General features: G+C 36.9%; 3 protein-coding genes across 3 annotated transcripts; 1 reads left to right on the top strand and 2 right to left on the bottom strand.

The window, feature by feature from the left end:
* The first annotated feature begins 450 nt into the window (after positions 1 to 450).
* LOC107468100 (monothiol glutaredoxin-S10) lies at positions 451 to 1,050 on the top strand. Its single transcript, XM_052255810.1, has one exon. The coding sequence runs from the start codon at positions 647 to 649 to the stop codon at positions 953 to 955; it is 309 nt and encodes a 102-aa protein (XP_052111770.1). The 5' UTR covers positions 451 to 646; the 3' UTR covers positions 956 to 1,050.
* An 8,800-nt stretch (positions 1,051 to 9,850) lies between these two features.
* Positions 9,851 to 14,998, bottom strand: LOC107468047 (uncharacterized). Its single transcript, XM_016087289.1, has one exon. It carries the CDS (start codon positions 14,996 to 14,998, stop codon positions 9,851 to 9,853), a length of 5,148 nt encoding a protein of 1,715 aa, XP_015942775.1.
* A 4,633-nt stretch (positions 14,999 to 19,631) lies between these two features.
* Positions 19,632 to 21,421, bottom strand: LOC107468048 (uncharacterized). The gene is made up of 2 exons (XM_016087291.1): positions 20,535 to 21,421; positions 19,632 to 20,475 (listed from the first exon to the last, which is right to left on the bottom strand). Exons 1-2 carry the CDS (start codon positions 21,419 to 21,421, stop codon positions 19,632 to 19,634), a joined length of 1,731 nt encoding a protein of 576 aa, XP_015942777.1.
* Positions 21,422 to 21,651: the final 230 nt, after the last annotated feature.

Genomic DNA, 21,651 nt, shown 5'->3' with positions numbered 1-21,651 from the left:
TTTTATTCTCAATTCATTTAGAATAATACTAGAGAAATAATTTTTTTAAGTCAATATTAATTAATTTTAAAAAATAATTTTATTTATTTAAAATTTTAAATCTTAAACCACATATTATTAATTCTAAATTTTAAATTCTAAATTTTAAAATAAAATTAATTAATGTTAACTAACTAGAAATTAATTCTCTGTACTTTTTCTTTCTTTTATATGCATTTATCATCTTATTATAATACTGAATAAAGTGTGTACTATACTTTTGATCAAAATAATAATAATAAAATTTCCTACCACTTTCTTTCATTATATTCCTATCTGCATTTTGGATACTAAATAGTATAGCTCGCTTAACCTTATTCTCATAATTTATGCATGTCCCTCACTCGCTCCCACCATATATAAATACACCAAGCCCTTAAACCTTCAATGACATCACAAACTAAATCCACACCAAAACTTCCTCGATCTAATAATGCTCCCTTCTTTTCAGATTTCTTATTAATTTCTCTCCTATTAATCATCGTCATTATAACCTCTAATATAAGTAAGTGGTACTCTAGTACCAAGCCGAACCAAGCAAAAGCCGATAACAGCCATTTTTCCTATATAACTAGTAGAAGTTTAATTCTCAAAAAGAGAATCAATAATGGATCGCATAGCAAAATTGGCATCACAAAAGGCAGTGGTTATATTCAGCAAGAGTTCGTGTGGGATGAGCCATGCGATAAAGAGGTTGTTCTACGAGCAAGGGGTTGGACCGGCAATTTGCGAGCTAGACGAGGATTCAAGGGGTAAGGAAATGGAGTGGGCTCTGGTGAGGCTAGGGTGCAACCCTTCAGTCCCGGCAGTGTTTATCGGAGGCAAGTTTGTGGGTTCAGCCAACACCGTCATGACCCTTCACCTCAATGGCTCACTCAAGAGAATGCTCAGAGATGCCGGTGCTCTATGGCTCTAGAAAACTAAGACTAGTGCAATACAATTCAAAGTTGCAAACATTCAAACACGGCCTTATCAGAAGATAATTTAGTTGCACTATATCATCATAACCGAACCCCTAATATATAATCTCCGAAGAGCGTTTTCCAATATGACCTATATCTTGTATATCACTTACTATAATTAATCTCATGGAGTGAACCTTTTTGTTTAATTCCGAAGCATATTGTTGATCAAACTCCAATTTATTATACTATTTCCCTTTATATATTTAGCTCTAATTAAATGCAGTGCGTTAATTATTGTCATGCACATGGTATGGACGACACAACTTTGTATAAATGCAATTTTATACAGTCAAATAATTACAGAAATAAAAAGGTAGTAGTATTATAGCATTGCTATTAATGTGATTGGAATATAAAAAGAAAATGAAAAGAAATTGGGAAATAAATAAAATAAGGTTAACTGCAATGAAACTATGAAGTGTAGGAAGCTATATATGATATTATGAGGAGCTACGTAGGTGATGAGCATCCATGCATACGCATTATTAATTTTGGAATAAATTTTGACAAATGGTAAAGCCGGGGAGGAGTACGTGGCAGAAGGATGAGATGCATGATGCAATGTATATGTGTGCCGATGTCCTTTTCATTTCAAAGATAGGGATATGTTCCTTGATTGACGTATATATATATATGATTATATGCACATACAAGCTAAGTTGGATAAAATTTCCCATCGAATACAAAATATTCTTTTTATTTGAGTAGTGCTGTTCGATCAACACTATTTATCTTATCTGGCCCTTGCAGTGTGCTTGAGGTGGGGATGGACAGGTTTTTACATATTTTTATTATTACGTAATATATAATTCTTTGTTACAGTTAAATAATACTTAATTCACAAATAACTATGTTTGTTATAATGCTATTCTTTTAAAAAATTTAAGCACATAAAAAAATAAATAAATACATATATTTTTAACGTATTCAAGAATTTTTTTAAATTTACGTAAATTTTTATACGATGAGTGTTAAGAAATCAGTATAATTTCACTACAAGAAAATAGAGCTATTTTAACATAATTTTTTTTAACGGCCATAGTTAAGTGTAAAAATTTATATATTTTTGACAAATATTACAAATGTCAAATTTTCTATATTTTTTTATGAATAATTTGATTGTAGAAAATTACTCCTTAATTTTGACACTTATTTATTTTCAATTTACTTCATTATTTTTTTTCTTCATTGAGCTCCGTTAATTTTGGCATTACACTACTCTCAATTTAGGATCATATTACTCATTTTTTATCTTCAAAATCTCAGTTTATTCTTCAGTTTCAAGATCTCATCTCATTCTTTGTTAAAAAATTTTGTTGAGAATTTTTTATGGTCAATAAGTGTCAAAATAAATAGTATTTTTGACGATTAATAAGTATCACAAAAAATATATTCTCAAATTTTTCTAACAAATTATTTTTAACGGCCAATATTTATCAAAATAAGATTTAAACTTTTTTTACAATTACTTATATGTCAATTAACATATTTTTACAGTTAAAATAGTGTCAAAATTTATTTTTTTGACGAATTTTAATTTTTTTTGACACATAATAATCCTAAAAAATAGTCTATATTGTTGTAGTATTTGTGATGTGTAGTAATCAATTAGCTATCATCAGTATTTTTAATAGTGTGAGATGATATCTAATGATGTAGGATTACTCATTTTTCTTTTGATGGTTAAGTACTACCCAAATTTTAATAAAAGTATTGGCCCTAAATTTTTTCTTTTATATATATATATATCCTTTTTTCTTTTGCTTTTTTATTTGTTTTATATAGAATTTTTTTATCAACAAAAATTAAATTTTATACTTTTAGATTATAAAAATTTTTGTTCCGTTCATGTGTCACCGAGGTAAAAGGACTCCTTTTTGCAACTGCTCAATTTTGACGGAGAGCTATGTGTTGTCCTAGGAGAAGAATGGAACACCTCAGTAGTACAAAACACAACAGCAGAAGCACCTGCAAAAAGTACTCCAACGCTCAAGTCAGAATCAGATGTTAAGAAAGCAATGTAAAAAAAAATAAAGCATGTTGTGTGACATGTTTTCTCCGAGCTGATTGGTTCCTTTATATAAATGAGTGAAGTGTTAGCTTCCTTTTGTTTGTTTCGATCTTTTAGTAATATTGTGGGTGTCGTTATTAATGGTAACGAACTGTGGAGGATGTTTGACTAATTTAAAACTGTAACCGAGTTGCGTGATTGGATTTTCCTGCATTATGATCTCCGAATTGTTTGGTTGGTTTTGATTTTGATCCTATTTCCGAGTTTATAGGGTACACGTCAATTTTAATATATATAAATTTTAAAAAAAATTAAATTAACAAAAAATGATTTGAAATATTATATTTATGAGATTTTTTTATAATAGCAAATATGTGTTTAACTCAAGGTTCTGAAAATCGGACTGGATCGGCCGGTTCATTTGGATAAACTGAGAACTGGTCATCTGGCCGGTCCAATCTACCTGTAAAACCGTCTTGTAAAAAATTGATTAAAAAATCGGTCAAATCGGTGCTTAACTACCGAACCGACCAAGTTTTATCAAGCTCCGATTTTCCACCCAACCACCAAAACGGCATCTTTTGACGCCTTTAAAAAAAGAAAGGGGCTGAAATGAAATTGAAGCTGCTGACTCTGAGTGAGCCACCTTCTCCTCTTCGAAGAGTCCCAAGTCACAACCCTAATTTCCTCTTCGAAGATAGTCACTTCCAAAGCTCCAACAAACGCCACCGTCACCTCCAACAAACGCCGGATCAAAGCGTCACCGTCGCAGACGAGGCATTGTTTGGTCGTCGACATCGTTTGGTAGTTGTCGGGCATCTGGTCATCATCGTTTGGCCGTGCTCTTCTGCGGTGAGTACTCTAAGTCTCTAACATAACATCTTTGTTTTTTAATAAATTTTGTCTATTTGGTTTGGATTGCTGACTTGCTGAATTTTATTTATCTGTATGAATTGGGTTGTTGACTTGCTGATGTTATTGAGTTCATGGGTTTTTTTTGTTTTTATTTTCAATTAATTTTTTATTTAGTGAGAAATTTAGGGTAGATTCCAGTTTAGAGTTTCAGATGGCAGATGCAGAATTTTTTAGTTTTTCTTTTGAGTTCTTGTTTTGCTTTTCAAATTCTTCTTTATTTTGTTAATTATATGGATTAAAGATTCTGTAATTTTGAATAAATTTGATGTAAATTCAATTTTAGAATTCTGAATTTTGAATTTTGCTATATAAATTCAATTTTTCTGTATTGAATTCTGCTATATATTGAGTTTTGGTGAATTAACTGATGAATTACTGAATTTAATTATGTTGAATGTCATATGAATTATATGAATTGATATATTTATCTGGAAATCTGAATTTCTGTCATTCTAAATTTAGATGGAACAACCACAAAATTTTATTTTATATTCTACATTTTTTATAATTTTATTCTATATTTAATTAAATCGGTTCAACTATAGTTTAATCCCAGTGGAATCATTAAATTATTAAATCAGTTACTCAACCGATTCAATAATCGATCTGATTCTTGCAATCTTGGTTTAATATATATGTGTGTGTAGAGAGTATAAATTTTATGATTTATAACCATTAATTGACTATTATTAGTATTTTTAATAATTTATTAATATGAAATTATATCTAATATTTTTATATCATTAGATCTAATGGTATAAGAATATTTATTTTTCTTTTACTAATTAAGTACCGACTAAATTTTAATAAAAATATCGACTTTTAAATTTTTATATAAATATATATATGTTTTTCACGTTGATCTTTCAGTCTGACATAAAAAAATTTGTCAGCTAACCAATTTCTTACTACATACACAAAATAAAATTTAAATCTTCAATCTAATTTAAACAAATTAATAAATTATTTATTACACCAACCCAATTTTATATATATACACGCTGCGCTCTTCTACAAATTAGATCATTCAAAACCAAACTTAAACTATGGACAAGACTAAATTTCAAACTTATTAAAACACTCCGAACTTCCCTTCATATTCCTAATTATTGACGAGGATTTGACGAGATGAAAATGATGATGAGTCATGTGGAATGTGTAATTACGCGAACAACTTCTTTAGCTGGCTTCATTGATTTGGAGGATATCACAGCCATGGCAACGGGGGCTGAATAAAGAAGATAAGAGAGGATCCTTCCAAGCGTCAAGACAATCAAAATATGTGAAATAACGAATGTACGTGTGTTATTTATTTGGCGGCAACTTCATAAGATGTGGATGCCCGTTGATGCATGATGCGTAGAATAGGTAGAAGATTAGAGATTTTTATTAGAGAAATTAAAAATTTCTAAACAGTCATTCACAATTATTCTAAAAAAAAAATTATTTAGATTTTTGAATTTTATTTATGTGAGATTAATTAATTCTTTTATTAATTTTTTTTGGATTAATAAAATATGTCTACTTAATACGTCAAACTTATTGATTTATCCGTCAAGTATCATCAATCAAGATTAACAGATTTTTTTTATTAGAGATTTTATTGTCTTTTAGAAATAATTATCACGTGTCGTTTAAGATTTTTATTTTTTTATATAGATTAGTTAAATTTACGGGGTAAAAATTAAGAAATATTAGTAATTCAAGGAAGACCTCTCTTGTTTGAATTGGCTCAACCAACAACCACCTTGTTCTGTTATTTATGTCGCCTTCGGTAGCTTGGCGATTTTCGACCCTTGGCAACTCAAGGAACTGGCCCTTGGACTAGAACTTGCCAATATTATTTTATATCATCACACATGCCACGCTATTATTCCACTTCTATATTTTCGCTTGCAAAACGCTATTGATTAATATACCTATATCATGAGTAGTTAGAAGATATATGCATGCATGTTTACTTAAAAGAGTTGAAATTAATTATAATTCGTTACTTGTTTGATGATGTGATAAGTTACTTTTATTTCTAGTATGAGAATCAATGTATCTGTAGCATAAAATATATTCTAGTGTGATGCTCGGCTTAAAGTGAACAGAAAGTAGACATTGAAATAGATCAACCAAATTTCTATATATCTTCATTCTAAAATAAACACCAATATCTCATTAATTACAGAACCTTATCGAAAAAGTAAATACTCATTTCGGCTCCAGATAATTCTTTTCAAAGATATTAATAAAAATATATTAATAAAAGTGGAATAATAGCATTAAAAGAGAAATATTACGAGATTAATATTTTTAATAAAAAATGAAAAATTAATTAATATTAAAGTAAATATAAAATAAAAAAAATTGGTGAAGAGAGAGGACACAAATTATTTTTATATTGGAATGAAAAATTATGTTGTTTAGGTTCATAAACGATAAAGATATTAATCTCAAATAATATGATTCTCTATTTGATTTAGAATGTAAAAATCGAATCTTTTAATATCTTCCGATTTTTTAAAAATAAAAATTAAATTATCCAATTTTTGAACTTTGAAATAAAAAAATAGTCACAATAAAAAAATCGAATCTTTCAATTAAAAAAAAAAACCTTCATACAAATAAAGTAATCAGATGTTCTGATTACACATTCTCATAAAAAAAAATACCAACATAATCAATACAATTGAATTGCTCATAACTCTCATTCATAATAAAAAATTTGAGTCGTGAAAAGATTGTAACTAAATTTTTAACAAAAATATGTATTATACCTCATTTTTTAAAAATAATTGTTTCTATTATAGAATGAATAATTTTTATTTTTACCCAACTTTAATTTTTCCTTTATTATTGTTCTTGCCTGATTACAGCCGAACTATAAATCGTCCCCGAGCAAAGGTAGGCCGAGCTTATCCTCGAGTTGTATTACTCCACCACCAGCCAGCAGAACCAAAAGGAAGAGGGGGGAAGTACCTGCAAAAGTACTTCGACGCTCAAATCAGTTTAAAAGAGTTATTCTTAGAAGTTAACGGGTCAAGAAAGGTCTACCTTTACCGATTCTTCCTGATTGCTTTTTATAACCGAGATACTGTAACAGTCATATTTCTTAATTTACCGTTTAAGGCGTAACCGATGTAACTGATTATAAGGTTGTTTATTGCCATAAACGCGGCATAGGGGATTCGTCGGTTATCAAGATGTTCGCCGAGCTATAAATCGTAACCGATGTATAACGGTCGTATCACAGCCCCCAAGCTTAGCCTGGACGTAGATAGGGCAGGTTGAGCTTTGAATTTTGATTTGACCGAGTTATAGCTCGGCGTAAGGAGCCCCCAGTTCAACTTGACATATCGAGTGGGGTGCATTTATTATAGCATAGGAAAAGTTACCTGAACAATTAATGATGATGCCTGTCTTTTCAATGCAGGTGCAAGTTCCAAAGTGACATTTATGCCATTGAAAGTGGGTTTGGACGGACGGTCAGGATTTAAACTTTGGAAATGAAACATTTTCTTAAAAGAGTGGCTAGGAAGTGATGTTGAGTTACTTTCGTGTGAGAGTTTTAGTCTCTTTGTCTTCTGAAGGCGGTTTTAAACTATGAGTAAAAGAGGTTAGAACTTCTGCTTTCTCTCTTCTCTTCATTTCGTCTTTTCTCCGTCTGATAAGTAAAATGGGTGATTCGAAAGTAAAGCTACTGCCTAAGGTGGAAGATGATGGGTCATATGGTTGGGTTGGTGAGGATGTGAAAATTAGGGCCTCTTTGTTCTTTGATGAAGAAAGTGTTAGAGCAATATCTTTAGAGAAACTAACGAGGCCCGGTTTTCACATCGAACTGATTCCGTGTAACCGTGTGGATAGGGTTTATCACAGAAGAAACGATTTTGAAAGTTTTTATTTGTATAGTTGTATCCTTGAGGAGTTGTTTGTGAAATTGCCGTTTTCAAAGTTTGAATGTAGTGTATTGAAGCAGATGAACTGTGCTCCGTCCCAGGTTCATCCTAACGGATGGGCTTTTATAAAGTGTTTTGAGGTATTAATGGAGTTCCTGGGTATTGAACCTGAGGTAGAGCTTTTTTTCTCACTCTTTCAAGCAAAAGGCGTTTGGAAAGGTGTCTGGGTAAATTTGAACAGTACACCCGGATTTGCTGTTTTTAAATTATACAAATCCTCTTTCAAAGACTTTAAAGAGATGTTCTTTAAGGTGAGATCGGTGGAGAAGGAATTTCCGTTCTACTTGGACGAGAATCTCGGCGAACAGTTTCCTCTTTTCTGGTGTTGTTATCCTAATCATATTTTGGGTCCTGAATTAATTTCGCCGCGGAATGAATGTATTATCAATTTTTTAATGGAAATGGTTGATTTGGGCGGTTTGATATCTGTCTCTAACTTGTTGCCTTGGGAGGAAAATAGGGCTTCGGTGGTGGAATATTTGGGTAAGGGTTTGTTGATCATATGTTCCGTGCTAAATTCTGATTTCTAAGAGTTTTGTTTTGTTGTTTTCAGGTGGTAGATATCCTGGGGTTTCAGCGTCGAGTATGAGGGTTCGTTTTAAGTTAAAAAACTTTGAAGGTTCTTCCTCTAACCCGGAGAAAGTGGAAGGGGAGGTTGAGGTGAATCAACCGATTCCGAGAAAGAAAGGTATCGTGTTTAAGAAGAGAAAGTCGGAAAACTTGGAGGAGGGGAAGAAGATGGTTGAGCTTGACGAATTGGCGAATTTTATCGTGAAGCAAGAGAAGCTCCACTCGTTTGAGGAAGAAGGTGATGGTTCGTCACTGTGGGACAAGAATTTTCCTTTTAATGTGGTGGCGGACGAAGTTGTGCAGTCTGCTTCTGATATTACTCGTATTGATGAAGTAGGCGATCTTGGAATAGACCAATTCATGCAGGTCTGCTGTGTTGTAAAATATACATATTCTTTTTTTTTTGAAGCAATTAATTGGTTTTGCAATAACGCAGGTTTTGGGTTTTCGGCTGGCCAGCATTGGTCGGAGCCAGGAAAAGAGACATAGAAAAATGTTACAGTGTGCATCTGAGAGCACCGAGTTAAAAGGTCAGCTTGAGACGAAAGAGAATATGCTTGCCGAGCTTGAGAAGGAGTTAGCTGCTGTGAAAGAGAAATTGAAGGTTGAGAAGGAGAATCATCAAAGTGTTTCTGAGGCTTTAGAGAAGAAGAAGGGTGAATTGACTTCTATGAGTGAACAAATCCTTGAGGTTACGATGAAATTGAAGCAAATGGAATCTAGTCGGCAGACTGATGTCCTAGATGCTTTTGCAGAAGGTTTTGAGCGTGCGATAATTCAGGCTAAGTTTTTGTTTCCTGGCAGCGATTTTACTGCCATGGATCCGAGTAAAGTAGTTCGGAATGGTGAGTTAGTTGACGATGAAGATGAAGCTGAAGAGGGGGACGATAATTTGGCTGACTAAGATATTAGGCTGTATTTTGGGTTATCTTTTTGTTTGTTTTAAATTGGAATGATGTTATTCCTGTAAGAACTGTTTGTTTCCTGTTTGATGACTTACATACGGTTGTTTTGGCCATTATGGTTTTGGCGTTGCTTATTTTGTTATCTGATATGTCTGTTGGATTAGGACGTGGTTAATCCTAATTTTATTTGTTCCCGTTTGAGGGTCTGATTAATTTGACAAGCTGATTGATGCTTTATCAGCAGCGGTTTGCGCATGAGTTATCAATGCGACTTAAGGTTTGGCCGATGATATATAGATGTCTGGATTGCCAGATTTTAAATGGGAGACAATGTATATGAAATATATAGAGTTGTATATAGATATTGTAAAACAAATTTTATTCAGTGCAGTACCTTTACATTTGAGATAGGTAAGCTAGCCTCGTTAAAACCTTCTTGAGCAAAACCATATATGGAAAAATCTCAAGTTAGGAAAAAGAGTACTAGCGTGCTGCACCTTGTTAGCTGTAGTATTTCTTCAATGAGGTAACATTCCAAGTGCTAGGAAGTGTTGTTCCATCTAATTCCTCTAGCTGATAGGCGCCTTTACCGATCACTTGACGTACTCTATAAGGTCCGTCCCATGTTGCGGCGAGCTTGCTGTGGGAAGGTGGCTTGCGGGCTGTTTCAGTTTTTCGTAATACCAAATCTCCTTGGTGGAATGATCGTGGCCTGACAGTTTTGTTATGACGTTGAGCTATTCGTTGTTGCAATGCTTTTTGCCGAATTGTGGCTATAGCACGGACTTCCTCGATCAAGTCAAGCTCGGCCCGGCGTGCTTCGTCATGGGCTTCATGTTGTGTTCTCAAGGAGCTTTGTGATATCTCAACCGGAATCATTGCCTCTGAACCATACACCAAGCGAAATGGTGTTTCCTTTGTTGTTGAATGTACCGAAGTATTGTATCCCCATAAGATCTCCGGAACAAGCTCGGCCCAAAGGCCTTTAGCGTTATCGAGCTTCTTCCTTAGAGCTTGGAGGAGGACCTTGTTGGCAGCTTCTGCTAAACCATTGGATTGAGGATGCTCTACTGAAGAAAAGTGTTGTTTAACTTTTAAATTCTGCAAAAAAGTCTGAAAATTATGGTCTATGAACTGGCGACCATTATCAGTCACAATATGTTGAGGTATGCCGAATCTACAGATTATGTGTTGCCAAACAAAGGATATCATTTGTACCGATGTAATTCTGGCTAGAGGTTGAGCTTCAATCCATTTGGAAAAGTAATCGATTGCCACAACTAAAAATTTTACCTGTCTGGGTGCCGTGGGAAAAGGTCCGAGGATATCAATTCCCCATTTATGAAATGGCCAGCTTACCGTTGACTGGTGTAGCTCTTCGGCTGGAATACTAAGCACCGGGGCGTGCCTTTGGCAGTGTTCACAAGCTCGGACTTTTTTCTGGCAGTCTTCCCATATGGTCGGCCAATAAAAATCTGCACGGAGAATTTTCCGTGCTAAGCTTCTGGCGCCTGAGTGTATTCCACAGATGCCCTCATGAACTTCGGCTAGGGCTATTTCGGCCTCGGATCTGTCTAAACATTTTAATAATGGTCGAGAGTAGCCTCGCCTGTATAATTCGTCATTCAATAATGTAAAAAATGATGCTTGTCGTTTAAACTTTTTAATGTCTTTTACTTCTGGCGGAAATTTAGCATTTTTGAGATATTGGATGTATGGCTTTTGCCAAGAATCCTCGGATTGAAGGTTGCCAATCATATTTATGCTCGGCTCCTGTAAAGTTGACTGCAAAAGTGATGCATTATGTGACTGACTAGTAGCTAACTTAGATAGTATATCTGCCCTGTGATTCTGATCTCTTTCTATGTGGGTAATTTCGATTTTGGAAAAACGAGTAATCAATTTATTAACAATTTCAAGATATTTCAGTAGAATAGGATCTTTTGTCTGGAAATGCTGATTTACTTGTTGAACGACTAACAAAGAATCACAATAAACATGTAAGTTAGTGACTTGTAATTCAATTGCTAACCTGAGCCCTGCAATGAGGGCTTCGTACTCGGCCTGATTGTTACTGGCTTTGAAGGAAAACCGAAGAGAATGTTCAAATATAACTCCCTCAGGGTTTTCCAGAAGTATTCCTGCACCTGCTCCTTGTGGGTTTGATGCTCCATCAACGAATAGCACCCATTTCTCGGAACTTACATTCTGGGTAGGTCCTGTAAATTCAGCAACAAAGTCAGCTAAATACTGTGACTTTATGGACGACCTAGGTTGGTAGTGGATATCGAACTCGGAGAGTTCGATGGACCATTTGATCAACCGTCCGGCAAGCTCGGGTCTGGCGAGTATTTGGCGTAATGGCTGAGACGTCCTAACATTGATCGTGTGGCTCTGAAAATAGGGACGAAGTCTTCTTGCTGAAAAAATGAGGGCGTAAGCCAGTTTTTCTAACTTTGGGTAACGGAGCTCGGCGTTCTGGAGTGATTTGCTCACAAAGTATACTGGCTGCTGAGTCTTATTGTTTTCTGCAACAAGGACAGCACTAACTGATATGTCAGTGATAGATAAATACAAATATAAGGGCTCACCGACTTTGGGCTTTTGTAGAACAGGTGGTTTAGAAAGGAATCGCTTTAAGCTTTGAAATGCCGATTCACAGTTTTCATTACAGTGAAAAGCTGTGTTTTTTCGTAAGCAGTGGAAAAAACTCGCCGATTTTGATGCTAAACATGGCAAGAATCTGGACAGTGCTGCTAGTCGCCCTGTCAATCTCTGCACTTCCTTTATGTTTGTTGGACTGCTCATATCTAAAATTGCCTGACATTTCTCCGGGTTGGCCTCAATTCCTCGGCTAGTCAGAATAAATCCGAGGAATTTTCCACCTTGGACACCAAAGGCGCATTTTTCTGGGTTAAGTCTCATGTTGTAAACTCGGATTTGACGGAATATCTCAGTAAGATCGTCGACATGGCTTTCTCCGATTTTTGTCTTGGCGACCATGTCATCAACATACACCTCAAGATTTCTGCCGATCTGTTGGTCGAAGACTTTATTCATCAGCCGTTGGTATGTTGCTCCTGCATTCTTTAAGCCAAAGGGCATGACGTTATAGCAATAGTTACCATATTCAGTAATAAAAGCGGTTTTTTCTTGGTCTGATGGATGCATAAAAATCTGGTTGTAACCAGAATATGCATCCATGAAACTCAATGTACCATAGCCACAGGAGTTATCTACTAAAGTATCAATTGAAGGTAAAGGATATGCGTCCTTTGGACATGCTTTGTTTAAGTCAGTAAAATCAACACACATACGCCATTTACCGTTATGTTTTTTTACCATTACGATGTTGGCTAGCCAAGTCGTGAATCTGATTTCCCGTATGAAGTTTGCATCTATTAGCTTTTTAGCCTCGTCCATGGATGCCAGTCTTTTTTCTGCGCCGAGGTTTCTTTTTTTCTGGGCTACTGGTCGGGCTGCCGGATTAATGGCGAGCTTGTGCGTGATAACAGAAGGGTTAATTCCTGGCATGTCCTCTGACGTCCAGGCAAATAGGTCGGCATTCCGTCGTAGGAAGTTGATTAGTTTGTCTTTCTCTTCGCCCTGCATGGTTGTACCAATAAAGGTGAATTTGGTTGGATCATCTGTCAAGGTAAGCTTTATCAGCTCTTCATTGGGGAGAGGGCGATCTTGAAGGTCGGCTCGAAGATCCAGGTCGGTAAGCATTGGCTGTTCTGCGCCTATGGAGTTTACACGTCTGTCGCTGTTTCTCTTGATGGGCTTTAAACTAGTGTTGTAACAATGCCGAGCATCTTGCAGGTCGCCATGGACGATGGCTACTGTATCATCCTGCAAGGGAAACTTGATACAAAGATGAACAGTAGATATAATTGCGGCAAACCTGTTTAGAAAGGGTCGCCCTAAAATAAGGTTGTAAGGGCTGAAGCTGTCAACCACCAAGTATTGAATATCATGTGTTCTGGATGCAGGCTGTTCACCCAATGTGGTTTGTAACCATATTGAACCCATGACTGGGACTCGTTCCCCTGAGAAGCCGACCAGGTCTCCTACAGATGGTTGTAGAATGTTAGTACTTAATTTCATTTTTTCAAATGTAGTAAAGAATAAAACGTCGGCGCTGCTGCCTGGGTCCAGCAGTACTTTCCGAACTATTAAATCGCCCAGCTGGATAGAGATGACGACAGGGTCATCAAGGTTCGTGTCATGAGCATGATAATCGGTTGGAGAGAACGTTATCTCAGGTGCTCTTTGTGTCAGTTGAGGATTGTTGATCGTATCCGTCAGGGCGAGCATGGCTCTGTATGTGCGTTTTCGTGCCGAGCTTGTGTGTCCTCCTCCTGCATAGCCCCCGGAGATGCAATTGATCACGCCTCGGGGTTGTGTGGGAACTTTCTCCTTGTCTTTCGATGTAGTTGTTACCGAGGATGGTTCCGCGGCAGGGGTGGATCTCTTTTGCATGTGACCTGCAATGAATTTGTCAAGGTGTCCCTGCCTCGCTAAACGTTCGAGGAGATCTTTAGCGATCACGCACTCATCGGTTGTATGACCGAACTTCTGATGGAACGTACAATATTTGGATTTATCAACATTTTTTGGCTCTGGATAACTCCCGGCCTTCCGTGGAGGTTTGATTAGCTTGGAGTTTAATATCTCCTTGATAATGTCATCTCGCTTGGTGTTGAACTGCGTGTATGACTCGTATCGGGGTATTGGCTTGAAGTTCTTTCTATTTTCTCGGGGCCTCTCGTTGTCTTTGGCAGTTGCCGACTTTTCTGACTTCCTAGCTTGACGGAGTTCTTCGATGTCTATCTGTCCTTTGGCCTTCTCGCGGAACTCGGCCAGGGTTTTTGGTTTAGCTACCGCGATAGCTTCCTGGAATTTTCCTGGGCGGAGCCCACTCTTGATGGCATGTAGGTGGACTTCAGGATGAAGGTCGGGGATCCTCATCGCTATCTTCGTAAAACGGGTGATGTAGTCCTTTAGGCTTTCTTGAGGGCCTTGTTTAACAGTTGTCAAATAGTCCGAGTCATGTAGGTAAATAGCGGATGCTGCAAAATGGTCCTCAAATTGCTTCGCCAGTTCTTGAAATCGGGAAATAGAATCTGCAGGCAAAGAGCAAAACCAGTCAAGTGCAGGACCATCTAAAAAAGAAGGAAAACAACGGCATAGAATAGGATCAGATGCACCGTTAACGATCATAATTGATCGGAATTTCTTGATGTGTTGTTTTGGGTCTCCCAATCCATCATAAGGAGTTAATGTTGTTGGGAGAGTAAACTGCCTAGGCAGCTGGAAATTCATGATGTCTGCCGTGAATGGTCCTGTGGAATTGTCAAGCTCGTCCTTATCGGTTTCGGCTCTTTTTTCGCTGTCGTGCGGACCGCCGCCTTCCTCATCCTGAGGTGTCTCCGAAACATGTGTGCGGTGTTCCTCGTCATTATTCCGCTCATTATGATTGTTACCATGTTCAATGCGGGCGTTGATTAATTGCTCGATCTGTTGTTGCATCCGTTGATTTTCGTTTCTCATATGCTCGTTGGCCTCAGCCATGCGCTGATTTGCCTGCTGAAGCTCAGTCACCATACGAAGAAGCTCGGATGGGGTGGGAGGAGGTGCGTCAGCCATCGTCGAGGTATTTGGGGCCTGAGAGAAAGGGACTTCAAGCTTCGGGCCCCACGGTGGGCGCCAAATGTTCTTGCCTGATTACAGCCGAACTATAAATCGTCCCCGAGCAAAGGTAGGCCGAGCTTATCCTCGAGTTGTATTACTCCACCACCAGCCAGCAGAACCAAAAGGAAGAGGGGGGAAGTACCTGCAAAAGTACTCCGACGCTCAAGTCAGTTTAGAAGAGTTATTCTTAGAAGTTAACGGGTCAAGAAAGGTCTACCTTTACCGATTCTTCCTGATTGCTTTTTATAACCGAGATACTGTAACAGTCATATTTCTTAATTTACCGTTTAAGGCGTAACCGATGTAACTGATTATAAGGTTGTTTATTGCCATAAACTCGGCATAGGGGATTCGTCGGTTATCAAGATGTTCGCCGAGCTATAAATCGTAACCGATGTATAACGGTCGTATCAATTATATATAGTATTATCTATAAAATAAATATAAAAATATTAATCGTTTAATATTTCTGCTTGAGAAGAATCCCTCTGGATGATGGCGCCATTTAGGTTGAAATATTGATATATTCTTTTATCCTATTTTAAACATTACACTATCCATTTCAATTGGTCGAAGGTTAACAATCAAATCCAATCTTATCAATAAGTCGACACTCAGAAATCAGAATATAATATGCATTATTAGGGTCATTTTACTCTGTACTCTCTATTCTGATGATCTTGTTTGTATCTAGAAATCCACGTTCTAAACGAGTTGAATTAATGAATTAATTAGTAGTGCTAGCAATTAGTATATTTTGTGATTTATAATTATTAATTAATTATTATTAATATTTTGAATGACATAAAATTATATTTAATGATATAAAATTATATATTTTTTATAATTAAATATTGATTAAATTTTAATAAAATACTGACTCTTTGAGACTTTTTCTTAAATGAATTATGCATTTCATTCACAAATAAAGTACACTTTATATCGGGTAAAATTGGAAGACTTTTGTAGCTGTGTAAGGCTATTTTCTCCAGTGACTAGAAAATGCAAATTAAAATAATATTGTCATCAGGTGTTATGTAGATCATTTAATTAAAAATATTCTCGGTTTACTTAAATTAAGATTAAATTTTTTTTTAAATCTTCTAAATTTTAAAATTTTATTTTAGAGGATAAAATATAATTTCTCACATTTGAATAATTTTTTTATATTTTTTTGTTCTATTTATGAAATAAATAATGAAAAATCACACTTTATTTTTTAAAGTAAAATTCAAAATTTAAAGAATTTAAATAAAAAAACAATTGGTAATCACTTGTAATTAAAAAAAATATTATTTTTAGGTTGAACAAGCTACACATAATATGTCAAATTTTGAGTTTGATTTAGATTCGGTTATCTAAATAAAACGGCGTTATTAAGCTATGTTGTATTCATATACTATTGCTAAGTACGTTTAATTTATACTTGGGTTCTTATCTACTCACCTCATTTAAAAAATTTTAAAATTTCCTCTATCTCTGGTTAGTGATAATCTATCTATCATCATCTAATAATTTATCCTCCTAAATATTGTTGTAACGTCAAAATGAAAATAAAAATAACTAAAATGTTTAATTTACGTTAAAAATATTACCTTAAAATAGTAATCTTCTGCTCCCAAATAGTTTACTTTCATGTAAACCAAATATATAGATTGTATTTGATTAGAAAATTTATTATTATTATTATTTTGTTACGAAAACATAAGTTTTATATACCTTGTGTGTTAAAGAAAAATTAAATGTTAAAGGCTTAATAATTTTTTTTAATTATTTGTTTTTTCGTCCTTATAAAATTTATTTTCTGATTTTAGTCTAATAAATTAAAATGTTAGTTGTTTTAGTCGCTCATATTAGTATAAGGTTTTAAAAATTGAACCGATTATTAAACCATTTTAGTTATCAATAATTTTTAATTTGTTGGTTCGATTGATTTTATCGTAGTTTAACCGAAATAATAATTTTATAATAAAATAATAAATAAAATACAAATAAACACATTAAAATATAATTATAATTTACTTATATATATTTATCAACAAAATATTATTGATAGTTAAATTCACTGTTTGTATTTTCTTACAAATTATATAATCTGGTTTATTGAACAAATAAAGAAAAACTCAATTCGAAACATATGCACAAAATAATTAAAGGATAGAACAATGCTAATACAAACTGGAATTCTCGCACTAGAAGGCCTCTTCAAACCCACACATTCAACACATTATTAAAAAAAGTACGTACCTTACATTAAATCAATCAAACATTCTAATTTATCTTGATAAATGTTCACTCTATCCTAAGAATATATAAGTCAAGCACCTCAATCAAACAAATAAAAAAAATAAGCATGCAACAGAGTTAGAGCTCATTTAATTTTCATTTATAAGCTGTAATATATACTATAATAAAATCTTCACAAAGAAGTTTTTTAGGAACATAAAAATTTTAACAAAATAAACATAAATCAAATAAGTCTTTTTACAAAACTAGCATAAACTCACAAGCTCAGATTTAATAAAATGATCACATGGGTGAAATCCGCTACACCTTAAAATCACTGCAGACTACAAAAATAATAAAATTAAAGAAAAATAAAAATATTGCATTGAAGCAGAATAAAAAAATTGACATAATCAAATTATAGAAGAGTGCTAAAACATAATCAAAATAAAATTAAAGACAATGAAATCACAGAATATCAGAATCAAAATTTAAGAACATCATTGACAATCACAGATTAAGATCGAAATATCAGTAAACCACATATTAAGAATCCTAAAAATAATACTTTCAAGAGCACAGAGGTGTGGGAGCAACAACAAGGTTCACAGATTAACTAACAATAATTATTCAAAATTATTCAATAATTATTGAATCCAGTAATAACAGCAAGGTTCACAAATTAACTAACAATAATTATTCAACAATTAGTCAATTTTAGTTACAAAAAAATTAATACCTAAAAGCTAGAACAAAATAGACTGAGAAAGAGGGGGACATGGCACGGCCAAAGGGCTAACAAACGCAGTGGAACAGAGCTGGCACCGACGGGACAGTGGCTGCACGACGGAGGTAGGAGACGAGACCAGTTGCAGTAGCGATGGTGATTCGAAGTTCACACTTCACACGGTGGTTGTACGATAGAAGGGAAGGAAGTTGCAACGATGGCTTCAAAGTTTGAAGTTGCGACGGCTACGATAGCAGGCCAGTGGCTAGACGGAAGTGAGGGAATGAAGGAGGAGCTCGATGAGAGGAAGGAGAAGGAGAGTGACTCGAGGTTGAAGGTGAATGGGTGCTGCTGCGCGTTTTGGAGTGAGGGTTGGTTAGGGTTCCTCTAAGTCTAACCAAATGGCGCCATCTTGAGAAAAAATAGAAAACCGGCTGGATCTCGATTGACAGTCCAATGGCAGTTTCTCAAACTCTCGGTTTTGACATCTGCCCAATTCGCTTTTTCTATCAGTTCACAGTTCGACTGGCCGATTCGAACTAGTTTTCAGAACTTTGATTTGTATATTTCGTTAAATAATGACATGACAAATTGAAAAGTGACATCGTAAGTTAAATTGTTGATGTGATAAAGCATGTTACATATATTAGAGGTTAGGGCTACATAAGATGCAGACTAACTTGGACCCAATTAATTTGGGCTAATTTTGAGCATACTTAACTAAAATCATCAGGTCAGACCCAAAACCAACAAAAGTTACTTGATCTCATAATTCAATTATGCTAGGGTCCAGATCGGGTAACTCGGTCGAGCCCAGTTGAGAATACGGATTAAGATTATAATCTATGGTTGAGCCACTCCACTTTTCTTCTTCATCATTAGCATAGTTCCCTCTCCCCTTTTGCTAGTTCTCTATCTTTTATATGCTACAGTACCTCTCACTCAAGCTCTCGCCACTATGGATGCATGTCTCATTGCCGCTTGCTGCTCATCTTTTTCCATTTTCTCATTCAGATATGCTCTCATTGCTTGCCACTTTTTTGAGTTGTCACCGCCTCTGTTCACCAATATTATGTGTCGTCGCTGCTTTTACTCTGCGTTATCATTATTGCTTTCATTTTGTTTGTTGTCACCGCTGCCTTTATTCTGCATCACTAGCTTGTGTTACTCCAAATCTAGTTCACGTTGTCGTTTCCGTTAATGTTTCTTTGGGTTGTACTCACTGTTGTCACTACTGGCCATTGTCTTTTGTGACTAGATTTGGTATTTGTTCGTACTTTTGCTGAGGATACGAGCTTGAGATATCGAAAGGGTTGGAGATCCTAACACTACAAGAAAAACATTGAATACTGGCGCTCAGTCCCAGCACACGCAAGCAAAAGTGGCTGGGACCAGCTCTGGTCCGAGTCCTCGACCAGAGGTTGAAATGGAGGGTGGAGGAATAGTCCACGAACATTCTCCACTTCTTATTTGATTTTTTGACCAAGACCACGTTAGACAACCAGGTCGAGTGGTCCAGTTATCGGATGAACCCAGCTTTTAGCAGGCTGGCCGTTTGCCTGGCCACATCGTCAGCTCTTTCCTGAGACATTTTTCTTATTCTTTGTGCCACCAGCTTGGCTTCTGCTCTCGCAGCTAGGTGGTGTGACATGAACTGGGGGTCGATCCCTGGCATGTCGGCCGGTGTCCAGGCAAACAGATCGCATTGGCTCTGATCATTTCTTCCAAAGGTTCTTTCAGGTTATAAGGGAGGTTTCTGTTCACGAAGGTGAACTTTTCTTCCGAATCGCCAATCCTGAACTTCTCGAGGTCCCCTTCGGGTTCTGGCCTGGGCTTGTCGTCGACCCTGGCATCTAGATCGGCTAGGAAGACCCTGGATGCCTCTTTGGATTTCCTTCTTAGGGAGAGACTGGCGCTGTCACACGCAATCGCCGTTTCCAAATCTCCCCTGATGGATCCAACCGACCAATCGTCAGCAACAAACTTCATCATCAATAGCTTTGTACAAATCACTGTTCCGAACTCATTGATAGTTTTTATTCCCAAGATGAGGTTGTAGGTTGTGAAGTCTCTCAGGACCATGAATTTCGCCATTACTGACCTCTTCCCTCGACCTCCTCCTATGGAGACCGGTAGGGAGACTACCTCATCAAGCTTGATAAAGTTATCACCTAAGCCGACCACAGCGTCCTGGTGGGTTCTCAGGTCGGTGTCTTGGAGGCCCAGAGCATCAAACACATTACAAAACATGATGTTCGAATCGGCTCTAGTGTCAACGAGGATTTGTCTGACTAGGCCGGTTCCCACTCTTGCGGTGATTACCATAGGAGGGTTCTCTGGTAGATTGTGGAACCATTGATCCTCTGGTCTAAACAATATCGATGGGATCCTCCTGAGGCAGGGCGCGGGGACCGATAATGACACAGCCAAAACCTTGGCATCTTTCTTGCATGCCAACTGTGATCTGAAGGCAATGTCCCTATGAATACAACGTTCACAATTGCTAGGCAACGTTCACTGTTCTCCTCGGGTTCCTGCCTCACGGCGCGGTCCTTGATGTCGCCAGATCGGTCACGATCCCGCCTCCTCGGTTCTTTTATGAGGTGTGAGAATTCTGCCAACTTGCCTTCCCGGATTGCCTGCTCCAGAGCATCTTTCAAAACGAAACAATCTTGGGTCTTGTGGCTGAAGCCCTTGTAGTTGTCGCAGTAGAGGTTTTTGTTCCCTCTAATTCTATCCTTGAGTTGTTGGGGCTTCGACAGAATGCCTTTGTCAGCAATCTGCTGATAGAGTTCGACAATTGAGGCTGCCAGGGGGGTGTAGTTGGTGAACTTCCCTACCCGGGGGAAAGGCTTGAAAGCTTTAGTTGGCGCTCCGTCCTTGGAGTGCTCCCTAGTTCTTTCTCCACCTCCGGGCTGACGAGCAGGACTGTAGGTGGGCTGCCGTTTGTTGGCAGCCACGACTTGACTAACCTCCTCATCGTTGATATACTCCCTAGCCACATTTTGGATTTCTTTCATCGTCCATACGGGCTTAGTGGTAAGGTGCTTTCTGAAATCTTCGTTCAGTAACCCGTTTGTCAAGCATAAACTGGCCACCGAGTCGGTTAGGCTATCAATCTCCAAGCATTCATCATTGAATCTATTCAGATATTTCCTGGTCAATTCCTCGCTCCTCTGCGTCACCCATAGCAAGTTGATTGGGTGCTTCGCTTTGGCGATGCGCATGGAGAACTGAGCCAGGAAGGCACGGGTTATGTCAGCAAAGGTTGTCACGGAGCCCTGGGGGAGAGCGTTTAACCGGCGGATTGTCGGCCCTGCTAATGTTACGGAAAAAGCGCGACATCTTACTTCATCACCCACCCCTTCCAAATTCATCCTGGCCTCGAAGGTCGTTAGATGTTCTTGGGGGGTCTTGAGTCCCATCGTACCTCAGGTCCGTTGGCTTATCGAAGTGCTTCGGTAGTCGGACCTCGAGGATGGAGTAGTGTAAAGGGGTTGCCCCCATGATTATAGGGTGTCTCTATCTCCTTGAGTCGTCTTCCCGGTTTTCTTCCACGGTGCGTCTTGCCGAAGCTCGTGTGTAGATGATGGGATCTTGCCGCCTTCTCGGTAACTCCCTGCTTTCCCCTTGGCTTTCTGATTCTGATCGGTGG

The sequence above is a fragment of the Arachis duranensis genome, chromosome 10, assembly GCF_000817695.3.
Source record: "Arachis duranensis cultivar V14167 chromosome 10, aradu.V14167.gnm2.J7QH, whole genome shotgun sequence".
NCBI classification, from domain to species: Eukaryota; Viridiplantae; Streptophyta; class Magnoliopsida; order Fabales; family Fabaceae; genus Arachis; species Arachis duranensis.
This window is presented reverse-complemented; position numbering and strand designations above follow the sequence as displayed.

What these genes read in the sequence shown, in the direction of transcription:
- LOC107468100 (XM_052255810.1), top strand. Translation starts at nt 647, where the DNA reads ATGGATCGCATAGCAAAATTGGCATCACAAAAGGCAGTGGTTATATTC.
- LOC107468047 (XM_016087289.1), bottom strand. Translation starts at nt 14,998, where the DNA reads ATGGCTGACGCACCTCCTCCCACCCCATCCGAGCTTCTTCGTATGGTG.
- LOC107468048 (XM_016087291.1), bottom strand. Translation starts at nt 21,421, where the DNA reads ATGGGACTCAAGACCCCCCAAGAACATCTAACGACCTTCGAGGCCAGG. An exon ending in ATCAAGGACCGCGCCGTGAG is followed by an intron (nt 20,476 to 20,534) that starts GCAGGAACCCGA and finishes TTGTATTCATAG; the next exon opens with GGACATTGCCTTCAGATCAC.